General features: G+C 38.4%; 1 protein-coding gene across 1 annotated transcript; it reads right to left on the bottom strand.

Annotated features, from left to right (window-relative positions):
* On the bottom strand, positions 1–27,714 carry ADSS1 (adenylosuccinate synthase 1). Its single transcript, XM_030275098.4, has 13 exons — positions 27,435–27,714; positions 14,871–14,973; positions 13,398–13,460; positions 12,597–12,647; positions 12,187–12,253; positions 11,687–11,794; positions 11,236–11,317; positions 10,213–10,339; positions 9,147–9,301; positions 7,854–7,978; positions 6,023–6,120; positions 4,755–4,904; positions 1–3,321 (listed from the first exon to the last, which is right to left on the bottom strand). The coding sequence occupies exons 1-13, from the start codon at positions 27,618–27,620 to the stop codon at positions 3,269–3,271; spliced, it is 1,368 nt and encodes a 455-aa protein (XP_030130958.1). The 5' UTR covers positions 27,621–27,714; the 3' UTR covers positions 1–3,268.

Genomic DNA, 27,714 nt, shown 5'->3' with positions numbered 1-27,714 from the left:
TGTTACTTCAAATCTATTTTAATACATCTTCAAGGACAAAATAAACAGGTATGGATCAAAAATAATTTGAAAAAAATCTGCATAAGGTGTAAGTAGAGATTGCACATCATTACTATGGAAATGCTTCATTTTCTTTTCTGTTATAAAGTGCATTATGCCAGAACTGTAAGATCATATATAGCCAAATACAAAAGGTTCAAAACCCTATCCTGAATGTGTTAGGAAGTGTATATCTGACTAGGAAGGCCATATTGTAAGGGTATGTGTCAGAAAATATCTCATAAATGTTACTGTGCAGGAGTGAACCCATAACTGCTACTTTTAAAAAAACTATAATCTTTACCACAAATTACAGCTTTCCAGTAAACGTCTTCCCTTATTCTTCTATCCAGATATCAAACAGGATGATGCATCAGCCAGTTTTAGCCATTATTATTGAATTTGGCTGGGGAGAAAGAAGTGGTTAAATTCATCACAGTGATTGTTATTAAATGAAATTCCAAACAATACAAAATAACATAAATGGAAAACAGCCAAAATTAAAGGAAATTTATGTTGAAATGTTCCTATTAAGCAGTGTGTCTCTCAGTAGATTAAAGAGCCTTTTCATATAAGCCTGAACTTATTCACATTTAACTCAATGACAGCACATGTAAAATTTAATAGGAGTAGAACTTTTATTTAAAATATCCATGCTATGAAATGAAATGCATGATATTATTTTTATGGTAACAGAATAAGTCATGGGATAATTGCCTGTTACATCCTACTGACAACATCACCGGGTTTTCTGATGAATCCTTGAAAGCAAGGACAAGCCATGTGGATCTAATGGATACTTAATGGAAAAATGAAAAATAAAAAGATTAGGTGGAAAGTAATCCTGTGAAAATTATGCTATCAAAGCTATTGTCTCCAATATGCCAAATACTCAGTTTAGAGTTGGTCATTTAATCCAGTTATTCAGCACACCAAGTGGCTCGTTAGTCACTGTGGACTTTGCCTATAAATCAACCAAAGTTTAAATATAGCAGAAACCTCCCAGCACAAATGCATGGAGGAAGATGAGGCCAAGAAAAGGAACAGCTCTAGATCATTCAGAAGGCAAATGTCACAGGGTTAAGCCATGTGAAAACAAAACTTAATTATTGTATCTCCAAGCATCTTTATGCTTAAAGAACCTCATATGAATGAGGCACACTTCACAGTGCTTGTGAAATTAGCACTTAGCAAGTACCTTTCAGAAGTGCTTTGCAAACATAAATAAGCTTAGAAATCTCATTGGTCTTTCATCAGAACAGCTATAACTGTGGTGGGGAGAGCTTCTTCCTCAGTTCAGATCATGGACTGCAGGGCTTGACCCCGGGAACTCCAAAGGGCAGTGATGAAGAGGTGAGGATGTATTACTAATCGCAGTTTTACAGATTGCAAAACCAGCAGCAGTGAGATTAAAGTATTTGTCAAAGATGGACAAAGGAGTTAAAACAGAAGTAAGTAAGGATTTACAGCTTTGGGATCTTTTTTGTTGGATTTTTTTTTTTAGAGAAAAACGGTATTTGCTTGTGCATTAAGCCCGACTCTATAATGAACTGGGGCATGGAGAGACTGCACCAGAGCTGGATGGTGTAAGAATTCTGCCATACAAGCAGCAAAACATCCATAAAGAGTTGCATTTAGTGCTTTGCAGTGGTACTTTTAAAAGTGATTTTTGACACAAATGGCTGTGAACATTATCTGCTATTTGATATCGAGTGAGATGAGACAAAGGGGATGAGTATGGCACAACATCTTCCTGACAAATCTTCCTTTTTTCCCCATTTTTAATGCCAGGTGGGATAGTTTTGTACCCTTGGAGTTACCATGTCAGAAAAGGGCTGTTTTTACACACTGCATAATGGCATCACTGAGGATGGGATGCCATTTCCACAGCCCATGGGAATGATACAAAAATATTGTTATAGCTCTCCGAGACATATATAAAAAAGGAACATCTACTTGGAGAATTTTGCAGTTAGGGAATAACTCTGCCTCTAGAATGATCTTTTTCCTCTACAAGAGGTAGGCCTTTTTTGAGAGCTCTTGATGCATAACCATTACAAATCAGAAGATCCACAAAGAAATCCAAATATATTCTTGAAGATTCTGGGACCTCTCCACAGATTCTGCATGTCCCAGCCCTGGCTGCCATGTGTCATCCCCTTCTATAAATAGGCATTACATTTTGCTGAGGAAGGTCAAAATGTGTGAGGGGTGTAAATACTGCAGCAGTCATCATTGAGTCATGCATTGATTTATTCTTGGAAACCTGTGAGCTGTGGAAGAGAGAGCCTTACAGAGCCACAAGTCCCAGGTTCCTCAACAGAGTACCACAGTAGAACTTGGGAACTTCAATCACAGGGCTAGCAGGGAGAAATGTCCCAGGTTCAAGGAGAAAACACAGCTGTCTCAGCTCCACTCTCCTCATGTGTTTTGTACCCCGAGGACTCTTTTCCTTCCACCTTCACTCACTCCTTTTCCTACTGCATAAAAGGAAGGCCACACCCCTGACAGTCTCCAGCCTGTTAGTACACAGAATAGTTCAAAGAATTATTCAACAGGTCAGCTTTCTCCAGTTTGGCCCCTTTACAGATGTTATCTCAGTTACTAGAATAGGCTTTGTGATAAATACATTTTACATTTTAGCTGCTCTCCATTCATTTTAGTAGGCTATCAAAAATATTATATAAAAATTATACATAATTGTGTTTGCCTTGCTTTGTGCAGTCAAAAATACCCATCTAACTTTGCTGTATTTTATAAACTGAAAATCTTTATAATTCAACCAATTTCAGTGCATGGTATCTGTTGTAGTACTGCCATCCCAGATACACAGATATTTTAACATTTGAGGAAAAAAATCCAAGCTTCATAATTCTAAAGTTACCCAATAATTACTGGAAAAGGCTTGATAGTGGTTTCAGCGTGGAGAAATACTACATAGGTGTAAAGTACTTTCAAATAGTAACATGAATCAATTGAAAAACCATTATTTCCCTATTTTGTTAGGAATATTTTTTTGACTTTTTTGATGATGGACACCAAGGAGATTTTACAATGAATTTACTGAGAACTTAAATAAAATGTAACAATACAGAATATATGGGGTTTTTTTCTATTTAATTCCTAGAAGATTTTGTTTGTTTTAAATAGCATTTCCATTTCAAGAGGAAGCAGTAAGGAACCAATGAACGCCAAGTTGTGCTTCTCATCACTGAAGATCTTCATTTGCTTAAAACAGCTGGATCATCGACTCTCTTGATTTCCCAACTCCAACCCATTTAACTAGGGAGGAAAACACATCTGTTAGAACAATTACTGAGAGTAAATACTATAATCAATGAACTGGAATAATTTTCACCTTTCATCATGCTTCGCTACAGACTGACCCATTTTAGGAAGGAAGTTTCATTGTCAAAAATCCCTCTACTCCAGCTGCACTACTGGACTAAAAGTGCAGTATACTGAAGTTTGAAAGCATGAAATAATGATACCATAAACACAAAGCATTGCAGATAGAAGGCCTAATAGAAGGTCAGGAATGTTTGTTGCAGGTTTAAGTGCAATTGTTTTGAGTGACAGGATGTTTAGCTACATCCCTGCAGAGAGGAAGCCAGAGCTGTGCCAGACTCTGAAATCTGCACGATGTAGAACAGGATATAGTGATGCCTACATACTACAATATTTTTAAATGCAAGGCTCTAACTATAAACACTATCCAGTGTGAGCAGCCACTCCAAATTCCACACTGCATCTGTTCCACTGCAGTTTTATTGTCCATGGTTTCTACAGAACTGACTGTGGGTAGGTCTCCTTTAGCCATCAAACCTAGCAAGGCATCCTGACTTTGCACAGCAAACCAGAGGAATAAAGGTAAGGGGAGCTGTATTTACACATCCCTTGTGTGCCCTTGGCCACACACAGGCCATTCTCTGAGTTTCAGTCTCTGCTATCAGATGGTTCCTGATCCGTGACCGATGCAGGAATTGCCATGGTTGTAACCAGCCTGTACTGCACTGATGTGACCTTTAAGGTGCTTTACGGAAAACAAAAGCACACATGCCAGCTGTCTATGCTTGTTACTGTGGAAATTCTCTTGCAGACTCCACCATTCATGCCACACCTAACTCTTGGCACATCTACAGCTCTAGCAGATAGATTTGAAGAAAACCGGGTGGCTTGACCTTTGCAGATTGATGTTAAGATTCTCATTTTTCCAAAGTGGAAGAACTGGGCTAAGCAATCTTGTACCTGTTATGCAACACAATTTCTTGTATGAGTAAGAATGCAAAAAAACCCCCAAAAAACCAAAACAAAGACATCTAAGTTCAAACAAGGATGCAGTGCAGGATGCAAAAAGAAAGGGGGGAGATGAGGACATCAGCCTAACTACATACAGAAGTATGGTGCACAGACCCCTAAGTTTTCACTGACAGAAGGTGGCCAATTGCCAAGAACAACACGTGTTTATCTTTTCTCTGGTTAAATACCTGCCAGCAGCAGCTTGGAGCTCGCTGCAGCACTGCAGACCTGCCTGCTGAAAACCACCTTTTACTGCTTCTTGGCAAGCTGTCATTTACCCCCATCAGCCCAGCCACAGGTACTTTCATTCCCTCCTGCCCAAATAAAGTGACTTCCAACTACCAAACTGAGCACTTTCACAGAGCTGTGTCTATCTGCTGTGGCACCCTCATATGGACATCTACAAAGAAATGTACCTGGCACGCCAACATGGTTTTCCACACAGCGGATGTAATTCTGGGCCTTGGGTGGGAGGTCCTCCCATTTTCGTGCTCCAGTTGTGTCAGTTTTCCACCCAGGCATTGTTTCATACTCTACTTCTACCTTCTGTAGTATCTCCTGGTTCGCTGTGGAAGAACAATTTTTGTCACAGTTGATTTTAGCTGCCCTGCCTTAAGAGAACAGACCTATGGCTCTTGACCAATAAAGTCTTAATACAACAATTAAAATCTGATATATGAGGAAATAGTATTTTTACTGGTTTATTCATCATTTACCCCTTTATTCTTAATTGAGGTTAAATTCTGATATTTAGGAAGATAAATCTGATTCAAGAGGATCTAGGAATACAGTTTCCTCTTCCAAAAACTGTAGAAAGTACTCTATGCCATCAACATGGAGTCAATAACAACACTGCAATTTTATTTTTGAGGAAATAAGATTTTTTGAGGTTTACAGTACTTCCACTTTTTGGTTCAGATTTGCACAGAATAAAACAGTAGACAAGACATTACTGTCTTAGAGAGTTTCATCTGTACAGAACAAGGTTAAATCAGTCTTGTGAAAAACTCTGATGTCTACAAGCTTTTCCCCCATGGAATTCTCATTGCCAGGAACTACCAAGAGTGGTGGAAGAGCTGGCTGCTGCCAGTTCACCCTGTGCCTCTGGAATCCTGCATAGCTCAACAGAACAAACCCCTTTTCTTGGCAGAGACTGTAACACATATCTTGAAAATATCATTAATGTAAAAAAAAATTACGTATCATTACATCTAAAAAATGAATCATTATTGAGGGGCAATATATGTTTTTATTAACCACAGTGTTGTTGCTGTTAATAAAGCTTAATAAAGCTAACCAGAAGCAGCTTTATTCTACTTATTTCCATCTCATTTTTGTACAGCTTTTATTTCAATTTTGCTTCATTAAATGCTATTGCCAATGATAAACACTCACTGACTCAAGTCTTGCTGATTTTCAGATCCTCAATTTTGCCAATAAAAAAATTAATGGCACAACACAGAGGCTCTAACACAAGATTTTATTTGTTCTGAAGTTCTTGACATTGTAAAGAGATGCAAGGTAAATGGAAAATGCCAATATGTATAGCAATCTTTATACAGAGACTGCAGCTCCATAAATTGCCACAGAATGTCTAGTGAAAAAGAAATCAAGTCTGATTTTAAAAAACAAAATTGGCTTAGCGGGCAGGAAAGATAAAAATGAACATAGAAGTTTAACTTACCTGGAAAATATGGAATTCTTTTTCCACCCAATTTGTAGGCAACACCAATTTTAATTTCATCAAGGACATCAAGAATATCCAGTTTTGTTAATGCCAAACTGCAGAAAAAACATCAGTTAGTTACACACATGATGAATCTCATTTTCAATACTTTCCTTCTATTTTTTCCCCTTTCACAAATCCAGCTCAAGCAGCCCAGCCAGCAGAAATACAAAAATGTATTAAACTATTGCTAACTGAATTCACACCTCTGGGAGGAATACTCAACTGAGATATTCCTCAGACCACAAGACATTTCCAAGTGCTTGGCTGCTTACACAGGTTCAGCTCAGTGTTCAGGTCAGTGCATGGATGGAAATGCACTCTGACTGTGGAAAGGGGCACCTGCTGGGCCTGGTTTGGATGGGTACGACCCATGACATCACTGACAGTGACTATTTCTGTCATTCCTACTGATTCACAACAACTGTCTGACAGACTTATTGACTGATTACACTCTTATAACAGAACAAGCAGAGTCTGGTTATTAAAACCAATTGTGCAGTTCATTAGGAAGGATCCCATCCTGCCTTTCAGTCCCTGGGCTGTGCTGTCAGTTTAATGAACCTTATTAATTTTGTGAATGAACACATCAGGAGACAAAAATGGAACCTCAAGAAGACACTGGAGTATTCACTGGTCTGAATAGAACTGCATTTTAAAACTAGTAAAATTGTTCAAAACAATATTCTAGATGTTGCCTGGCAAAAATTTGAGTAGCTAAGGATTTAGACAGATATGTGCATAATAGTCCAGGCTATATGTGCTCAGTAAGTACATGATGAATGAAAGGATTAAGTGAAGAGACTTTTTGAGAAAGAAGCACCATAGAGCCAGTTCTTCAACTTTTTAAAATCTCCCCATGTTGTTTAGCTATCACAGTTATCAGAGAGGATATAGTTTTGTTGATATGAGTGCAGTAATTGTACAGAGCTGAAAGGGAAAGAAACCTAATGCCTTCCTAAAATTTTCCACATAAACTAGAGCTGCATAAGTTAAAGCAAAATATAAATCCAATTTAAAAAAAAACCCAAAGCTAAAAACCCCTTTTGATAAATTAATGAACAAGACCTTCATTCCTTTGTAACATTAGTAGTATAAATGATATTAAATAATGTTTCAGTCTGTAATATATAATAATGCTCAGGGTCACGTGTTTGCATATATGGACAAGTTTGCCTGAATGCATCAACCAAGGAAGCCACTTGGTCTCAAAGAAAATAAAACTTAGCCCATTAAAAGGAGAATTTATAACACAATATTTCACTACACCTGTGTAAATAAATGAATCTATTGAAACTGGAATGAAAGCTGTGCCAGTTGCTGTACCCTTGTATCACTCCATTAATTTCACTTATCAAGGCAGTGGCTCCAAATGATGCAGAATTGGTCGTACAAGTAGGATCCAATAGAGTGAACCAAACCTCAAACCCAACAGGTTTTAGACCATGGCACAAGTCAGTATGAAAGCACTGGATCAAAAACACTAGAGTAAACTGTTAGAAAACTAATGTATTGATCCTATGTACACTGGCCATCTGATGAAAGCAATGTGAAAACATGTACCAAAAAATCACAGCTATCATGTTGCAAAATCACTTAATTTGAAAAAAAAAGTCAAAGGAATTAGATTATTATCAGCATTAAGACAATTCTCAGTTGCCCACTTTGCATTATTGTATTGCTTAAAATGTGACACTTTACTGGACTTATATTAATGTTACCTACATATTTATTCTGCGAAGCACAAAATTATCACTTCCAAATGTAGCGCAAAATCTGTGATGCTTACGCAGTGAATCCGTTGATCATATGAGCATATTTCAAAATGACAAGATCTAACCAGCCACAGCGTCTCTTTCTGCCCGTAGTCACCCCCCATTCATGGCCACGGGACTGTAAAAGATCTCCAATTTCCTAGAATAAGACAGAGAATGCTGATGGTGCTTCACTGAAAACATGGCTTGAAAACAAATACAAATAAATATAGATGAATAGCAAGAAAAATACAATTGTTCCAATTTGAAAGATATTTTTCAGGAAAAAAAATTACTAGGAGAGGACTAAGGCAGATAACAAATTCCCTTGTGCATAGGATTTTTGTACTGCAATCACTAGCATTTCAAATCATGTATTTAATATGACTTTTGTGTTCCAAGGAGAGACTTTTCTCACTTCTTCAATGAACAGGAAGATTTTCTTGACAATCAGTCCATTATAAAATTTTGTTTGCATTTACTTTCTTCATCTGGTCTTTTGACATCTTTTGCTTTTGGGGACAAGACTGTAAATGCTTGGGACAAGACCAATGCTTGTACAATGTCTAGGTCAAAACACCTAGGGCTCCTTGCTTCTACCACAGTGTGAGACTGCCAGCTGTTCCATTCAGGCTGGCATGGCTATACTGTGGTAAAAATAAAGAAGGAAGAAACTTTATGTTCATGATTCATAAACCCAAAGGATACCACCAACTCATCTGAGCCATTAGAGAAAGGATTTCAGTGACTAAATCCTTAAATTAGATTCGGAGCACTGCCCTAGAGATTGCTGCATGCATAGCTCATAATCAATATCCTGAGCTTTCTAGTTTCTTGATAATGAAAATACAGCAGGCAGTTTAAAATAACCAGAATCTCTCCCCTTTTTTTTATTGACCCATTTGTGCATGACTGGCTGACATGCCCACCACATTTATTCTATAAATCACCAAGAACACAGACTGTTAAACACAGAAGTTGTTCTTGTAATTTAAGCTCTTCTGGGAATCACTGACAGTTCCAGTCCACAACAAACTCTCGCCACTGAAACACACCTAATGATGTTACATAAGATGATGACATCTGTTTTCACATTGATCATTACAACAGAAGTGTGGTCACTGCAATGTAACAACATCACACTCGTGTTTCTCTCCCCTCATGACGAACACCTTAAGTTCACGATGTAATTCTCCTCTCTTCATGGGTGTGATTGCTCAGCATTATTATCACCGTGCTTATTTTTCAGTGGCATAACCCTTACCCCGCTGCACTGGCTGTCACTTGCTGCCAGCTGTGCACACCCCATTGTGTAACACTGGACCTACATTGATCTGCTCGGTGGGGAAGGCGCCGATGCCCACGCGGGTGGTGTAAGCCTTCACCACGCCGTACACGTCCCCCACGTGCTGCGGAGGAACGCCCAGCCCCGTGCACACGCCGCCCACAGTGCAGTTCGAGGAGGTCACAAAGGGATACGTGCCTGCCAGGAAAACACAGCAGCACAGCCCTCTGTCAGCAATGGTGGCAAACAAAGACTGGTTTTTATCAGTTCAAAGAAGGTTTTCGCTTCTATGTTTGGCTTTAAAGCTAAACTGGAACAGCAGCCAAAGAGGGAGGCAAATTCTTTTTATTATGTGTCATTCATCCTTTACAACTTTCACCAAGGATTGCACACCAGGGAGAAATTCAAAAGCACCTCAATACTACCTCCATTAGGCACGGGATCTATTATATGATGCTTCTGCTGTGTAAAGCTTTTTTTTCAATGTTCTGTGTATCACAGAAATTATTTCCATTATGTTCATGGAGAGCCTGGTGTAAAGGTCACAGTCTGGCATTCCCCATGCTCTGCACAAGTGGCTGTATTTGCCACAAATTGTCTAAGTCTTAAGAGGTTACTTATGATCTCTACACAGTGACTTGGGGCTGGAGAATCTCTTCAGTCCTTAATTTTTTCTTCATTGATTTAATTAGACTTTTGGTAAGAAAGCAGAGCAGAGACCAGTTGTAGTGGCAAGACTTATAAGTTGCTGCACCAGTTTAATGTCCTCCCATGGCAGAGGAATTACCTAAATTGAACTGCAATGAGTACCTGGATTGTTTGGCAATGTGCATACACATTTAAAAGCAATCAAGACAAGAATATCTGCAGTGAAATTTCAGCTGCACTGGAATAAACTTCAGTAAAAATCAATATTTAAACCCTAAGCACTAATCCTGTTAATGATACAATTTCTGTTTTAATGAGCTTTACTTCTGGGAGATCTGTTCCTATAAAGGAAAGACTATTTTGTTTCTCTATTTTCCTGCTGTTTGCAAAGTCAATATAAACACAAATCAAAATAAAAGCTGATCTCTTAGGAGTTAAGCTGAATTTAGAATATAACTTACCAAAGTCAATATCAAGTAATGCTGCATTGGCTCCTTCAACAAGGATCTTCTTTGGGGAGCCATGAAGAGCTTCATACATAAAATACACACCATCTCGAACCATGGGTCTTATTTTTTCAGCATACCCCTGCAAATTGAGTACAAATGTCAGCTTCCCCAGACAATAGCTGGAAGCAGGGAACACTGTGTTCACTTTTGAAAGACAAAACATACAGATAAGTCTAAGCTTCCAGCCTCAATAACTGTGTTTTCCTGAAAGATATAACCATTAGTTTATACTCCTTTCAATCTACGGAACCACTCATATAAGAAAACATGACTTATTATGGCATTAGAATGCCATAATTTCTGTGTCATTTCTGTTCACAGAGATGTGGTATATCTACTGAATTTTGTTGCTGTAGTCTTTATGTAGTGTGTCTATAGTCTGGCCACACTGAGAATGGGACTTAGAACTAGTCCAAACACCAAAATAAAAACATATCAGTCCTTTTGAATGTTAAAAAAATATCCTCAGGGTGTCAGCTCTAAAAAAGTATAAGAAAAAACTTGGGAAAGGTAAGAGATATTTTTAACGTCCGCTTTTCCTACATATTCCTGAAAGCTGTTTTACCAGCGGCTCTTCTGGATTTATTTGTAAAAAGACAATTTAAAAAAAAGTACCAGGATCTTGAAACATGCTTCCACAAACAATTCTTCAGTAAGCAAGGAAGTCCCACTGACACTGGACTAATTGAAGTCATCACCCTGCATTCTCTTGACTACTTTGATACAACAGTCATTTTAAATAACATTCAAGAAAGTAAAATATTACAGGAGAATTAAATCCTCCACAGAGCTTACATTAATGCCTACAGCAAGAGAGAACATTCTACTACAAAGTATATCTACTGTTTGTTAAAAGCTTTTATAATAATGAACATATGCATTTTTCATTTAAATTAGTGCAATAAGTATGTCTGGTACACTTCATTTTTTTTTCTTTTAAAATTAAAAGAAATATTTAGAGTGATAAATCCTTACCTTTAGCTTTTTCAATTGTCCTTCTGTATCAATTTCCAATGTGGGAAACATTGACTTGTACTGTTGTGCCAGGTTTTTAAATCTGTAAAGAATTGAAATTGAATTGAGATTGTACCAATGAGGAACATAGTCACAGAATCACAGACCCTTTGGCAAGAACTCAGTTTATATTATGCACAGTATATACTGAAAGCTACAGGGAGAAAATACTCAGGACTCTGACACCTCAACCAGTGCATTTCCCAGTGTTCAAAATTACATTTTAAATAATGAGAAACCCTGTGAAGTACAGGAAATACACACACACAGAGTCTTTCCAGTTTTCTTCTCCTTCTAGACAATTTATATACTAAAATCAGACACATATTTAAAAACATCTCCTTAAAAGCAAATCTGTCAGGCAAAATGTATCACTCTTTAAAACAATATTTACAAATGAAAATAGTTGTACCTTGAAGAAAATTCATCAAAATCAGAGAGGAGATCACAAATCCGAAGGCCTGTTCGTGCAGCTTTGGAAGAATATGTTGGTCCAATCCCCTTTTTTGTTGTGCCAATACTAAGTAAAAAGAAACACCCCCCCAGTATGTATAAATACATGTAAAAATACACTTTATGCCAAGTAATTTTATCAAAGCTCTTCAGTATATCATATACCAGGGAAGGATGTCTGAGACATAAAAAGATATTAAAGTTCTATAATAATAAATATATTGCACCTTTCAGGCTTTGCATAAGTATTACTAATATTTGTGGTATTTAGTAAAGCATGAGGCCTTGAGTCTGGCTGACAGTTTGTTCACTAACATAAGTAGGAACAGAACAGAAGCACAGAATTATTAACATCAACAAGGCTCTTCAGAGACACACAGCATTTCTGTTTTCCAAAATTACACCGATTTTCCAAATTTGCGTAACTATTAATGAAACGAGGGCGTTGAAAATATTTACTTTTTGCCTTCTTGTGCTTGACGTTGCACTTCCTGGAGCCCATCTACTGCCTGGTGAAAGTCAAACACTGCAGTGGAAAATCAAATTGATATAGTGAGAGAACAAAGGAGAAAAATATTCTTTAAATCACAGACATCCATAATTTCAAGACAAAGTTTCTCTGCTGTCATTGACAGTGCACAGGCCTCCTCAAGTGAAAACAGAGGGAGTATTCCTTAAACACTGTAAAAACATGTAAAACATCACTCTTCAGCGGACACAGATTCCATTATCATGCTTCAGATTACAGAACATAATAAGAAGCTGTGTTAGATCAAATACATAGCTGCTCTGTGGAATAATAATGTAATTTAGCCTCATGAGCTAAGCAATCATTTGTGAGGATTCTTTCCCCTTCACTCTTCGCTTACCTATATGTGCTCTATCTGATATAATCAGTCTTTTCTCCCAGTCTTTCAAACCTGTCAAAAAATGAAGAAAGGTAGGATTTCAGCTGTGCTGATTGGTTGAGCTTTGACATTGGCTTTCACTTTTTCTACCTTTTTGCTAGTTTACATGGCTTCTTGTTAAAATAACTGTAGACAAAATGGATAAACCACAAGACAATATCCAATAGCAACAATGTTTCTGTTGAGAATTTTTTCTCATTTTTGACTTATCAGCTTTCTCATTTTGGCATGGACAAAGATATTTCTTAAATGCCAGAGTGCTGTGGCCTACACAAAGTTCTTTAAATAAATATTCTTGTTTAACTTGCTACAAAATACATCACTTAAACTCCGTTTGTGCATCAGAAAATAGAGAATTTCTATATAGAAACATAAAACAATCTAGAGAAGTAGAGGATCTTGGAAGGTCATAGGGTCTAAAGCTTTGCTCAAAGCAGAACCAACTAAGTTTATATTTGGGCACTGAAATTTTGGATTAAATCACCCCTATTTGAGGTCACAGGAAGCTTAGCACACACTTTAGCATTTATTTTCTTTTAAATGTGGAATCAAATGCCATAAAACTCCATGAAACCCATGAAAAGATTGCTTTTGGAATATGCCTAAAGACTACGACACATTTCAACATTTTAAATACTGTTTCCTCATTTAAAATCCAGAATGTTATTACTGCATTGAATACTTATGGTCAGAAAATAGCTTACAAAAATCCTCAACCTGGCTGCCAATATAAAGGTAGGTTAAAAATTACTTGATACAAACCTTTCTTTTCATTCTTTTCAGCTTCTTCAAACAGGCCTGGTAAATGTATAACCACTCCATTACCTTTGGGAACATAAATGATTTATTTTAAAGCAAGGAATAAACCACTTATTTTTAGGATATAAGGCCTGTAAACACTTCCTGTCTAAAATTTTATTTAAGAAGTAAAACTAGAGCTCACACAAAATGATCTTGGGAATTTTTTTGATAAATCCTGATTTGGGGTAAGCAGCTGCTGGGTTGCTAAACTCAGGAAAGGCAGAGCTGGCTTGTTTCAGGCATGAATGCCAGGCTGCTGCACAGACAGCTGAGGTAAGCGGATTCTTGTCTTTGTTCATGGTGGACTTTGCCCTGCAACTTCAGCCTCAATTGTTCACAGGGAAAAGCTCAAAGAAGTCCCTGACCTTACCACAATGACAAGTCTCTGTATATAGCATTTAAATCTTCTTCGAAATTCAGGTCTTTGTTTTAAACTCAGCCCAGACTAGTGCTGTGATACATTAGCAATGCCTTCCCCCTGCTCTTGAGCTACAAAATAGAACCCACGAGCGATAAAGAGCAGTGCTGGCGAGACATGGAGGATTAGTGATGCAGTGGGCTGGAAACAGCTGCTGCCTCCTTCTTGGGAATGTCAGAAATATATGCAAGAGGCTGTCTCAGCCTAAATTTAGCATAACTCAAGTTATAGTCATTACTAATTGACAAGGGAGTAAATAGGAAAGCAAGACAACACACCATATTTAGCTGAGAGAAAAAATATGTTTAATAGATTCCAGTTGTTCATTTGGAAATTATTAAATGGAACAAAAACTCTTGTGACTCACTAGAACTTACACTCATATCTTTAACAGTCTGTACATCATTTCTCTCAGAAAGAATCAAAACTTTGGACAAGAGGCTTAAATTTGCCTACCATTTAAATATGAATTTAATGTCCAGTGAATGCTGCAAATCTTTTTATGATGCCATCTGCACCAAGTATCTTTATAGCAAAACACGACATCACCCTAAACAGCTGGTGATGTGAACAAAAAGGGGATTGGATGATAGCCTCCTAAGTAGAGCCCTGCATTTTGGGTCCTATTTCTGGAAGTCAGTAAAGAACTGTGAGATATAATTTTTATTATTTATTTAGCTAAGTCCTGGCATTTGTGTTCTCAAAGAATAGCACATATATTTCTGAAAGTATAAAAAGAGTGCAAGTAGAGGGTGGGGTCCAAATCTTACCATAAAGTATAAGAAGGAACATGATAAGATGTTCTTGCTTTCAGTTTTCTAACAGTGGAAACTAAATTGGCACTGAAAGTACAGTAACTCTTCATGTTAAAGCAGCAGTGAAATAAAAGTCAAACAGCTGAAGCTAAAGCAAATCTGACAGCAAGTCATGTTTTTCTTTCCTTGTTACTGCAAAGTACAGTTCCAGCTATCCACTACACAGTATCTTTTTTTATAATAATTTCTAAAATGTCTTACCAATAAAAGAAATTGCCTTTGGATTAATGATGCCACTAGGAAATAGGTGAAAATCATATTCTTTCCCATCAACAACCACAGTATGGCCTGCATTATTTCCACCCTGCAACAGAAAGAAACATGTGAAGAATAATTGTCCAAACTCTAAGCAGATTATTTGGCAAGAGCATCTCTTTTTATTTATACATGCCTTCGGTCACTGCTTTCTCCACATTACAGTTTCTTAACATGTTGTGGCATTGTAAAAAGTGTTCAGACAGGACAGTGAGGGAGTTAAAGGAGTTCAGCAGGACTGTAGAATATTGAAGCAGAAGGATATAATGAAATCAAGGCAGGGCTGGGCCAGAGCAGGAGTTAATACAGGAGTGGTGGCATAATCTAGGCAAGAACTGAAGCTTTCTGGGAAAAGAAACTGGAATTAACTGCTACCCTTGGAGTCCTGTCTCTGACATGCCTACACAAACCCATCCTTTTTAGGCATCTTTTGTACCTGGACATTTCCTTGAGTTTAAGCCCAGTATTTCCCTTTGAATGGAGGATCTTCCTACCTGCCCAGCCACAAGCAGCTACTGCTTCTCTTGGTGTTCAAAACAGAGCCTCTCTTGTCAGGTTGGAGGCAAGTGCAGACTTTGCAGCTTCACTGAATGACCTTGTCAGTCACAGAATATCCTGAGTCTGAAGGGATCCACAGGAGTCCAACTCCTGCCCTATACAGGACCACCCCAGAAAATGGTCAAGAGATGATCTTCCCAGTAACCACCACCACCACTTTATGGAGTCTGCACCAATTCATGACTTACACAACTACCTACCAGAACCAAGAATAGGAGCTGGTATTTTCCTTACTGAACTGCTTTTCCACAAACTCTTAAAAGAGAATGATGTGGCAACACAGACGTTTGGAAAGAGGCAAGCAAACCAAGGTCATGAGTTGACTTAACCTGAAATATTAAGAATTAAAGGTCCAGTTTTCTCAGCAGGCTTAGTGTTTTTTTCCTGCTGTGTCTTAGTGTAAGTTTGTCTCCTACTGATAAGGTTGAAACCTGACTACCCATGTGCTGTGGTGCTACAGGCCTTCTGTTTTCCCAAATGATTACAAATCTTTGTGGGTTTGATACAAGAACTGGATGATTTAAACCATCTAGAAAGAGGGCATTTACTGGAAGGGGAACAGACTGCCACTGGTAATTTGCAGAAAATAAAGAGTGTTGGCTGAATGCGTAGAGTTACATGAAAATGCTGAGAAAGAACAGTCATTTATGAAAATGAATACTAGAACACACTTTAATCCAGAGTTTAACTTATTTTTCATTTACTCATTTGCCTGTTTGTATGTAAAACACAGGAAAATGGCAACTGAAAATTCTTTCAAAATGTGGATAAATGCTGAAAAACAACATTAAGAAAATAAGAACTATGGGTTAAAAAAAGAGAATGTTCTTTAAGCAGTGTGATAGAGAACCTTAGAAAATATACCTGCAAACGTGATAAAAACAATTTTCATGCTTTGGAACATTTGAGCTCAACAATTAATTTTAAACAGATAATCTGCTAAGGGAGAGCTGAGGAGTTAGCACAGAAAAAAACCCAGTACATGCAGATTTTATTTGACTTAAAAACTGCTGGATAGCTCATCCTTGGGATGGGAATGATTTGGAAATGTCTTGCTAATGCATAGTTATAACTTGTCCAGAGAATCCTGGCTATTTTTCTTGCCTCCCAGATATAATAAACCAGTTGTAGGAATCTGGATCTAGTTAAAAGTACTCAATTATCTAGAAGGTTAATTAATCGGGCAGGAGAGTACTTTACATGATATTTAAGAGGTCTGACTCTGGTGGATTGCACTGGTTGAAACACTGGTTTATTTTATTACCAAGATGAAAAAAAGCTAGTAACTTCTTCTGGGAGTCCCACTTTCCTTTTCTACTCACTTATAGACAATGGCAAGATGGAAACTTTAAAAGAATTAACTCTATAATTTGACACGAATTTAACCTCTACTACAAATAACAGTTTCCTCTTTTCCTCAGAAAATGGCGAACCAGGCTGCTTCAAAAGTATTTGTTGTTACAATGCTGCAGTTATACTCTGCTTTTCTTAACCAACATGAATATGAACAAATGAAATCAGGCTTGAGGACTCACAATCTGAGATAACAGCATTCCTAAATTACAGTCAAAGGCATTTTCTTGTATCCTAAAATTTCAGAAGGTGGGATACACTAGTATGAGAATGCTTATGAAAGACAGTTTATGCTTTTGGAAAGCTTCCTGAACAACTGACATCCAGACAAATGCTCTTTCTTTAGCAAATGCTTAAAAAGGGATGCTAATCAAGCAGATTGTGAAAGTTGGCATATATAAAAAAATGCTGAAACACAGAAACACCATCAGATATTGTACATCCTTTAATGGCCAAAATCTCTGATACAGTTTCAGTCCCTCTGGATAGATAACACATATCAAAAATTCAGTGACAGACCACCTAAACCAGCATTTCTTCACTATTGACATCTCTGGAACTGCATTTTGCACTGCTCCTGCTGTTCTGTGTTTCCTAAACAACTGTTTCCCAGGTATATTTTTACAGCTCAACTAACTGTACTTTTATAAATATAATTGAAATAATAGCAGAGCATTGAATTACCCAAGAGACATGACCACACTTGCAAAACATTACAGTGGTCTGCTGAGGTACTTCCTGTTTATTTTCTGGTCATCTCAGTAATTTCTCGTGTTCAGTTACAGAGATATTCTAACAGCATTCTGGCAGCCTAACAGCTGAGATATTAAAGACATCTACTCCTTTTCTAATTTTACTCCATTTCTGAGAGTCAATATATGGCTTGTATGAGCCATTTCTTCTCCTTACAAAATATAATGAACCTAAAATCTTAGATGGGGTTTATTTGAAGGCTATACATTTGAAGGTGCTGCCTGGTACACTGCAACTGTGTGAGCCCACCTGAAATTCATTTCTCTTCAACATTTGCAGTTTCCTAGGTCCCTAAAGATGGTATTTTCTGAAGTTCTTAAAAAATATCTCTAACAAAGGGAATGTTAAGGCAACAACTTATGATAGATAAATCATCAGTGCCATTTTGGCATGATCTGCATTGTGAAATGATAGTATGGCTAGAAGTAAGTTACTGTATAGTCTGGGCATCCCCATTAAACCATTCTGCTGTAGGAAATGCTGTTCCCAGGGAGGCCCCATGAGGGAAGCTGTTCCAGTGACATCCATATACACTCACACTCTTCCCCTGCTCCAGCGTGTACCCCTTCCACAGGTGCAGTGGAGTCTGTGGTTTACTTAAAAAAATTTTAAAAATTATTACACTGTACTCAGATAAAAATATTTTCCTTAAGATTTCAATCTATATTTTCTGAAATTTTATAATCCAGGTGTAAAATTACATATTGTCCCTGTACTAGAAGAAACTAGAGGAACTAAACTATCCCATGCAATATTGTAGAGTCTTTTTTCACTACAGCACTTTCTTAAAAAAAAAAAAAAATCAATTTCCAAGCTTTTTATGTACTATCTACTTGTGGTATTGGATTGATGTACTGATGTACATTGATTACTATTCCAGAGTGCTTGCACACCAGAACTATATCAATACACTAAACTGAGAAGCTATATTTTACCAGTGTTAACAACAGTAGCTGGCATAAACAGCATCAGGGAACTGATAATTATTATGAACAGTTTGCCAGAGGGCAATCATTGTCTTCATAGTAGAACTTTAAAAAGCCATGAAGAAACAAACCCACCTTCCAAACTGCTTAAAAGCTGCTGGTTTGGCCTGTATTGTTTTAAAAATCATCTCTATTTTCTGCAGCCAAAACATCCCAAGACAGAGAATTTCTTTTGGGAGCAGCAGTGAGGCTGTTCAGTACTTGCAGCAGGAGCTCAATTCTCCCACTTAGCCTAATGATACATGTTTGAACAGAAAGGAAATACATCCTATGTTCACAGGTGCTTCTGTCTGCTCTTGCCAGGCAGGTAGTGTGGAGGAGTGTTACCTGCTCTCCTGGCTGGCACATGCTTCATTTGCCCAGTGCTCCTCACAATGCCTGAACACAATTTGATTAAATAGATTAATATGAAAAAATCATCCAACCACATATAAAAACCTTAAAACCAGATGATTGTTTCAAATTATAACTAGAGTGTGAACAAGAAATTTTTGATGGGTCCCACAGTGATGAGGTCTCATCCTCTTCCAGTTAACAATAGGGAAACAACAGAAACTGGTTACTGAAGATCTGCAGCCAACATCACCATGGTGTGAGTGACACACCAGCAGCACACAGAGCTCCTTCACTGCTACATGCAGTGAATGTATGAAATGTCACAACTAGGTTTTGAATAAACAAATTAGAAACAAAAACATTGTTCAAGGAGATATCTGTGCTAGGAAGCACATGGGGCTATCTGAACACAGTTTCAGTACTAGCTGATATGCCTGAGGCGAACCTCGCGTGTATAAATGGGAATATCAAGTAGGAGTAGAAAGATTGTATTACCTCTCCTCTTGGCAGTCGTGCAACTGCCACTAGAATACTGTGTCCTTGGTACGGGGACAAGATTACAAGCTGATCCCCTCTGGCATTATTATATGAATTTATAATCTATGAATTGAAATACCAGCCACTAGCATGAGAAGCCTTCATCTGAAAACAAACGCTGTGACTCCTGTCTCTCTCTCTCTCTTCATGATAAGTGTCCCAGTAATACAAATTCCATCCATCAATGGAGCAAAACATTTTCTGAAATTCAACTGTATCTGCAGGCCAAATACCTCTCATCAGACTACCAAGCAGGCTACAAAACACTTCTGGTTTTTTTACCTGAAGTGAGTAATTTTTTTCAGTTTATTATAGGAATTTTTATGTGAATAAACAAAAAGGAACATTTTTACATAAATTATTTATTCTCTTTACAATTTAATTAACAATGGCTATTTCTAACTTACATCAGCAACTGCCTGGAACTAATTTGAATAAATGTAGCTAATATGTGCTACCAGCATAGCTGGCTCTGATGTGAACTTTATAATAATATAGATCCATTGACTTTCATAGGATTTCTTGTTATTTACACCACTGCAAATGAGGTTTGAGCATCATTGGTATTAAAAATCCAGTCAGACAAGTGCGATACATTAACTGCTTTGTACATGTAGACCCTTCAACACAATCTCACTGAATCACCTGTGTGTGAACGCTCTTGCCAATGACTGGAAGTGCTGCACATTCCAGCTGGAAGGTTGTTGCCATAGGTGCTTGTTAGATTCCCTTACTGGAATTCTTTTTCCAATTTTTTTTCCAGTTTAATTATTGCCAAGTAACATCCAACTCGCTCCTACTCGGGTTTCAAGAGGTGGACCATAACTATTTTTTTTATCTTTTAGCCCAACCCATAGGAAAGAGGTGGGTTGAGACTATTCAGAAGTATCCTTAAGACCACAGGAACTGAGGGAATGCTGATTTTCAAAGCTGTGGTGATGAAAAACAACTGGTCTGAGTTGCAAGTTTATCTCCAGACCTCAACCACCCTCAGCCAAATCTAGTTTGTTTGGCTCTTCTTTCCCAAGACTATGTTGCATTAATGACTTCCAGTACAAACAACTCTGCACAGAACTTCTCTGACTCCTGCTCTGTTCAAGTGTGCCCCTTTGCTGTCTCAAAGAAGGGGCAAAATCCATAGGATCCCACTGTCCCAACTAAAACAGTGATCTTTTCAAAAAGTCTCAAACTCCCATGGGAGGAGACCTTCTATAACCTCATGAGATAATTAGTATGATTATAAACACAAACACTCTTGAGAAGAACTGAGCAAGATTTTTGATCCCTTAAAGAAACATAACATGATTTGTAGCACAAATAAAAACCCTGAAGCTTATATCATATACTGCACCAATAATGTAGTATTATTTCTTTACTGCAAAAAATGACCCTAACTTATACAGATACCTTGGTCTTCCTAAGCATCTGAAAAATGCAACTGGAAAAGCCAAGTCTAATTCAACTCAGGTGTCAAACAACAATCAGCATAGGCAAACTAGACAAACACTGGTGATTTTCTCTCAAACTGAATTCATTGTTTTGTCAAGTGGCATCAAAACATGCCACAACAGACCACTATAACAAAATACATATTTACTCCAGCAACAGATGCAAAGAATATAAATTCAAGGTGTATTAGTAGAAAATGCTACAGTGGAAAAAATATTCTTATGCTAGCAGAATGCTAAAATAAATAAAATCAAACATGAAAAAACATAGATAAGTCTGCTTGTCTTTAATTCTCTCTGCTGAAGAGGCATAGTCACGTCCCTTTGGGAAGTAATATGATCCAAGGATATGAACATAACTTTTCGTATATCTGTAAACAAGTTAAGAACAGGAATGAAATAGAACAGATGTAATTTCAGTTTAATTTTCAGCTGTTTTCTTTTGATGCTTGTATAGGATAATAAATTCATCAGGCTTTATAAAGGGGATTGAAAATTAAGCTTGCTTTCTTATGGAGATTTGGAAACTTTAAACCTGACCTTCTCATACAGTATTTATAATCCTGGTGGTCCTGAGATGATCTTGCTGATGCCCAAAGGAAAGGCTAGTTTAAAATAGCAGTGTCACCATGTTGTTCTAAAGCTTAAAATGATATAGTGTGGCATGTAAGTATGTATAAACATAATGAAAAATAAAATAGGATAAAATACCTTAGAAGCAACAGATTGCTACAAAAAAAGTTTCAAGTTTGGAAGGGTAGACTATTGTAGCTAAAGAAACAACACACTTAAATCCTCTCCTCTTTTGAATAGTGAAATAAAACCTACTTGTGTTTTTACAGGGAATCTTGCAAAAAATGACTTAGAAACCTGTATGAGTGTACATGCAAATGGCATTATCAACTTTCCCAAACATTTGAGAAATCAAAACAATAGTCCTACAGTCACTGTACACTCATGACTTCAAGGTCATCAATCTCTTCACTGAAGATCATCAAGCACTAAATCATTAGGAGATTAAAGCCTTTCCATGTTATTTTATCCTGTAGGGAAAAACTACACTAAATATCACAGTTAAATCTCACTGAAAGGAGTGCAACACATGACACACACAGAAAAACAGCAGCAAACAAGCTCCTGTAACTCCATACAAACCTCACATAAAACTGCCATAATTTAATCCCTGTTGCAAACAGTTCCAGTAGCCCATGATCAATAGGGACAAGTCACAACAACGTGTGGCTGCTTCCCCTGCCCTGTCAGCAGCAACAGGGGAACAAAGGAAACCTCCCCATCTCGCACCTAAAGCGCCCAGAGAAACTACTGGTCTGGCATTTCTGCCACGTTTGAGTTTTATTATTCAATTGCTTGCCCACAGTATTTTCATTTGTATTCCTCAAAGCACTGTTACTAAAACAGATGGCATTAATATTGTATTCATTTAAACAGTAACACAAGGAATTAGGGAAACCTACAATAATATACAACAGTTACTTGTATGGGCACACAGCATTGGGCACATCCCTTCACCCTTGCTTAAATTGTTCCCTAATGTTGCAATGCTTCCTCAAGCCCAAAATGTTGCCAAGCTTTTCTTACTAGTAAAACTTTCTCAAACTTGTTAACATCCACTACATAGAGAAAATATGCCACTCCACACCCTTGGTTTATGACCTGGTTAAACCTCTCAGTCCAAGTAACTCTGAATTACTCAAACACGAAAGACCTTAACAGGCATTTTTTCTGGTACCCTTTTCAACCTCCTCAGCTTTTCTTCACTATTAACATGAACTGTCATTTTTGTCCATGTGCCTCAAAAGATCAGATGATCTTTGAAAATAAAGCAATTCTTAACCTGAAATCATAGTGTTGATAGAAGAAATATTTTAAGAAACTTGAATATGAGAAGCTTAAGAAATCTAATAACAGCTCCTAATGCAGCCACATTCTTACTATTTGGTGTGCTTCTTATAAGTCACTTCTTAAAGTATTGCAGATAACATCAGGCAGATTGTTTCCAAATTTCCAGAAGGCAAAATTGTCACAGGACTGACACATCCAACATTGTCATGGGCACGCTGAAACAGCAGTGCCAAATGACAGCTTGAACAATTTTTTAAGAATTGTCTTGGCCTACTCCCTGCTGCTGAATCAGTGCCACTGGTGCTGGTGTGAAGGGAAGAAAGGCATGCATTTGTGTTGCAGCTGGTTCACAATCTATTCAGTAAATATTATGTGACCTGAGACAGGTAGAGGTGATTATCACAGGGCCTCTACACTCTTAGTAGCAATGGAATTCCAGTCTTTCACATTAGGCTTTTGGAAAATCTTTCCTTTCTTTTGAATTTTTTATCAATTTTTTTATGGGGCATTTTTAGTGAAAAGTTATTTTTGCAGTGTACCTTACATAGTCTCACCTTAAGGAAACAGCTAGAACTGCATGACAACCAGCTGGCCTTAGTTAACTGAGAACTTATGATGTGTGACTTTTTAGGAACAGCTCTAGTCCAAGCAGGCCCTCTGGAAGCACACCACCTTGGCTCCTTGGCACTTGGGACAGGTGACTGTTTGATCATCCTCCAAAACTGATCTGAGAAATCAGCTAATTAAAACCCTGGTAGCTAACACCAGCCACCAGCTCTAGCTTTGAACGTAGACACAAAACAAGGAAGGGGTGAGGCAAGAAATGTACATCTGGAATGAGAGTTACCACAGATAAAGTCACAGTCTGAAATCATGTTTTGAACAACACCAAAGCTCTCTTCCTATGTTAGATGTATCCAAATTACTTCATCTGATACTCTGACAACATGCTAAGAGGCAACATAAAAAGTGAACTCCCATCTTTATGTCAAATATTCTCTTAGTTAAAAGTCTTAAAAACAGATTTTGCGTATTTGTTTAAAGAAACATCAAAACAAAATATTTACCATTGAAATATTTGGTTTTACCCTTTCCTAAAAATATATCAGGGATTAAAAGTATTGCATGGCATCATGGGACAGCTCCATGCCCCAGGAGGCCACAATAAGAAAGAAATATTAGCCTCTAGTGTTTTTCTTCTGAAATTCTTTGCTTGCTGAAAGAGCAGTTTACAGGAAAAAAATGTTCTTTATGTTCTCCATACAACCTACTCAGTTCCTTAACAGCCTGCTGTTAGTTTATTTAGAAATGCCTTTTCTGCTTCTTTATATGGGTTTGTGTTCCTGTGTATCTGGTATTTTAATGAAAGCAGCCCGTGAAAAGTTGTGTACAGCATCATTCATGAGAGCATTCAGAGATCTTTTACCTTTTTGAAAATCCTCTTTCACAAAGAATGCTGTAAGTATAAAGGTGAAATTAAATCAATTACTTCTGGTGAACTATTATTTCATATTTAAATAATGTCACATATTTCAGTGTCACTGAAGGGTGTGTACCTAATTATTTTGAACTCACACTGTATAATCTAAGCACTGGTCAACAAATTAAGTCATCAATTCATGTGAAATTCTGAATGCTCAGGAAAATTACAGAGGCTGGGGCTTTAATGCAGATTTTTCTTTTAATATACTTTAAAGCTTCCCTTGTGCCTGTGATGGACTTTTATTGCCATTCACCTGCTTGCCTTTTTTTCTAGTATCCTAGAAAACAGAATTTCAGTTCCTCTGCAGGAACCGATGTCACAGATTATTTTTATGCACCCAGCACATTAAAATACTTGAGAAACATTTAATGAGTTATTTCCTTTCATGGAAACATTAGGGAATTACTGTTTTTTAGAACCCCTTTCAAACTCAAATTTGAAAATCCCTACAGAGAATTTACATCCCTACAGAGAAAGGAGGGTGGTTGCACCTTTTTTAAAAGGCTAACTCAAAGAGTATCCTACTAAGATGAAGAATTACACTAGCTGGGATATGATTTCACTAGGCTTGAAAATCCATTTTTGAGGTATTAATTTTCATGCTTTCTCTACTTTCTTTTCACTGAGGACTAAAACAAGCTGTTCAACATCCTTTCCAACAAGGTCTTGGAAAATTGAGTGGACAAGACATCAGGTAATAAATAATGCTGTCAATCACCATATTCTAACAAAAATGTCCGGTGCAAGTTTTTCTAACATTTTCTCTAAAATCTCTAATAAGTCAGTCATGCAGTATTTCTTGTTTAAGAAATTGCTTCTAATACACAAGTGCTAAGGCACTGAAAGTTTTTCTTAATTTCCAGGAGCAATGCAAAGCAGCAAAGTTCTGGTCCAAACACTGAGCTTTTTCATGGCACTACACAGCATTAATGAAGTTCCCCTCAAACTGATTACACCTGTAAGTTAATGACCTGCCATTATCACACTGAGAGAACTCATCAATACTGTTTACTTCCTTAAATATGTGCATATCTTTACTAAACCTTAACACATTTCTAACAGAGGCAAAAATCATACACTATTAGCTACTTGCATGATTGGCTTTGAAAATATGAAATATTAAATTATTAAAACAGCAGTTAAAATTACCAAATGCAAAAAACACCCATTGAAGTATTAAAAAATACATTGAAGTATTAAAAGAATTATCTTTAAAATTACATAATATTTGCCACTCAAAAGTAAAGCATGATTCATATTTTCTTTTTCAAATGCTTATAGTTGGCCCTAATCCTGAAGACATCTCCTTCTAACCAGTGTAGTCTCACCAGTGTAGCTATTGTAGTCTCACACACCATGTATTGGGGGACACTTAAAAAGAGCCCAGCGCTTTTCTAGCTTCACCTGCCTTCCATCCATCCTGGTCTCATCAGGCTGCAGGAAGACAATCCAACGTGCCCAGCAGCATATTAAACCATCCAAGCCATGAGCCTGTTGCTAACACACAAACCCTTGTGGCATGCTCACACACACACTCCTGTATCCTTCAGAGGGCATCCTGAGGCTGCACCTGGGGGCACTCCCTGCATGGACAGCAGATCTCTCCTGAAAGCAGCTTCAGAGCACCCCACAAAACTGAGCCTGAAAAAGAACCAACTCCTTGCAGTAGTAACAGTAACCTCATGAGAACTCACTGTTTGACAGGGGCCTTTATGAAATGCTCCTTCTCAGCTAAAACTTTTACATTTTTTTTTTCTCACCAAAGCAATCCCAAGACCTGAGTTTAAATTCCTAGTAACACATTACTGGGCGAGGGAAGGGGGAAATAAATATGAAAAAAAAAGTATGGTCCTGGTAACGCATATTCATTAGCTACCTTTTGCAGGGAAACTTCTCCCCAAGGTGATTCAAGATCTTGGGAGTTTAATGTCCCAAATGAAAATACTTCCTCCACCTTCTAAATATTTAACCTGCATGATAACATTTATTTACATAACATACTTAATTAGAAAAACGTCCTTGGATTTATTACCTTGGATTCAAGGATGTCTGTAGCTTTTTAGTAGCTATCATGCATTTTAAAGCTGAATAAATTTCATGGTACATACTAGCCGAGCTGGACTAAACTGACTACTTCTTAACATGCTCACATAGTTTAAAGGGACAACAGACAGAATATTAGCTGTATTGGTCTAATATGTTCATAACTAATGTTTGATTAGAAGTTATTACCATTATTGATGCCCCATCCCTGGAGGGGCTTAAGGCCAGGCTAGATAGGGCTTTTAAACAACCTGGTTTAGTGGAGGATGTCCCAGCCCATGGCAGGGGGATTGGAACTGGATGATCCGTAAGGTCCCTTTCAACCCATTTTACTATTCTATTTGGAATCACCTATATGTCTAATTTCATTTATATTATGCAAATACATTGTTTTATGAATCCTTACAATCTATTCAACTCAAAATTACATATAAACAAAGCCATGCAAGATGTTTCCTGTTTTCATGCAACTCGAAATGGGTTTTTTTAAATTTCCTTTTTTTTTTTTTTTTTTTTTTTTTTTTTTTTTGAATAAACTCCTAGGCGCTTTACAGGGAACACAGTCCGCCCATCCGAAAGAGCCCCTGCAGTAAAACTTTATCAGGCTCCTGAGGTTTATCACGGCTGGCCTTCAGGCCGGCTCCCAGCGCTTCTCCCGGAGCAGCAGCACAGACAGGGGAACATCCCGCAAGCCCGGACCGCACCCCGGGCCGCGGGGCTCGGCTTCCCGGGCAGGCAGCCCCGCCCGCACCTCGGGATTCAGTGTCGCTTATCGTGAGGGGTCAGCTATTTATATTTATAGCTCAGGGCTTGTTTCTTTCCGGGTGGCATTTGGAGGCGCAGGCGGGGTGGGCCGGGGGGTGTGTGTGGCACACGGCTGCCCGCCCGGGCACCTTCGCGTCCGCCGCTGGGTGCGGGAGAGGGACGGGGACTGGGGACAGGGAGCGGGAGGGAGAAGAGCAGCAGGAGCGAGGAGCGGCACTGGAAGGAAAGAGCGCTGGAGGGAGGGAGGGCGGAGCAGCGGGGGACGGAGGGGACCCGCACGGAGAGGAGAGCGCCGGGCCGAGAGGAGCTGGGGAAAGCGGGAGCCGAAGGGAACGCAGGGTGGGGAAGCGCCGAGGGAGTGGCAGAAAGCCGGCCCGGCACCCACCTGGCACCGGCACACAATATCCGACTCGGTGGCCAGCAGGTCGACCACCTTGCCCTTGCCTTCGTCCCCCCACTGCGCCCCCAGCACCACCGTCACTTTGTTACCGCCCGGCTCGCTGCGCGCCCGCTTCAGCCCGCCGGCGGCGGGGTGGCCGCTGCGGTCGTTGGACGCCCGGGTGCCCGACATGCTGGGTGGGTGGGTGGGTGGGTGGCTGGGAGGGTGGCTGTGGCCGCAGCAACCGCCGCCTCACGCTTCCCCGCTGCCGCCGAGCCCTGCGCGC

Source organism: Taeniopygia guttata, chromosome 5 (genome assembly GCF_048771995.1).
Source record: "Taeniopygia guttata chromosome 5, bTaeGut7.mat, whole genome shotgun sequence".
Taxonomy (NCBI): Eukaryota; Metazoa; Chordata; class Aves; order Passeriformes; family Estrildidae; genus Taeniopygia; species Taeniopygia guttata.
The sequence above is the reverse complement of the archived record's forward strand: the minus strand, read 5'-3'. Positions and strand labels throughout refer to the sequence as shown.

Bases quoted from the DNA above. Each gene is read 5' to 3' on its own strand.
- ADSS1 (XM_030275098.4), bottom strand. From the start codon at position 27,620: ATGTCGGGCACCCGGGCGTCCAACGACCGCAGCGGCCACCCCGCCGCC. The intron at 12,648-13,397 runs GTTTGTATCAAG...ATTTTTTGACAG, and splicing joins TGAAAAGAATGAAAAGAAAG to GTTTGAAAGACTGGGAGAAA. The intron at 10,340-11,235 runs GTAAGGATTTAT...CTCAATTTGCAG, and splicing joins GACAATTGAAAAAGCTAAAG to GGGTATGCTGAAAAAATAAG.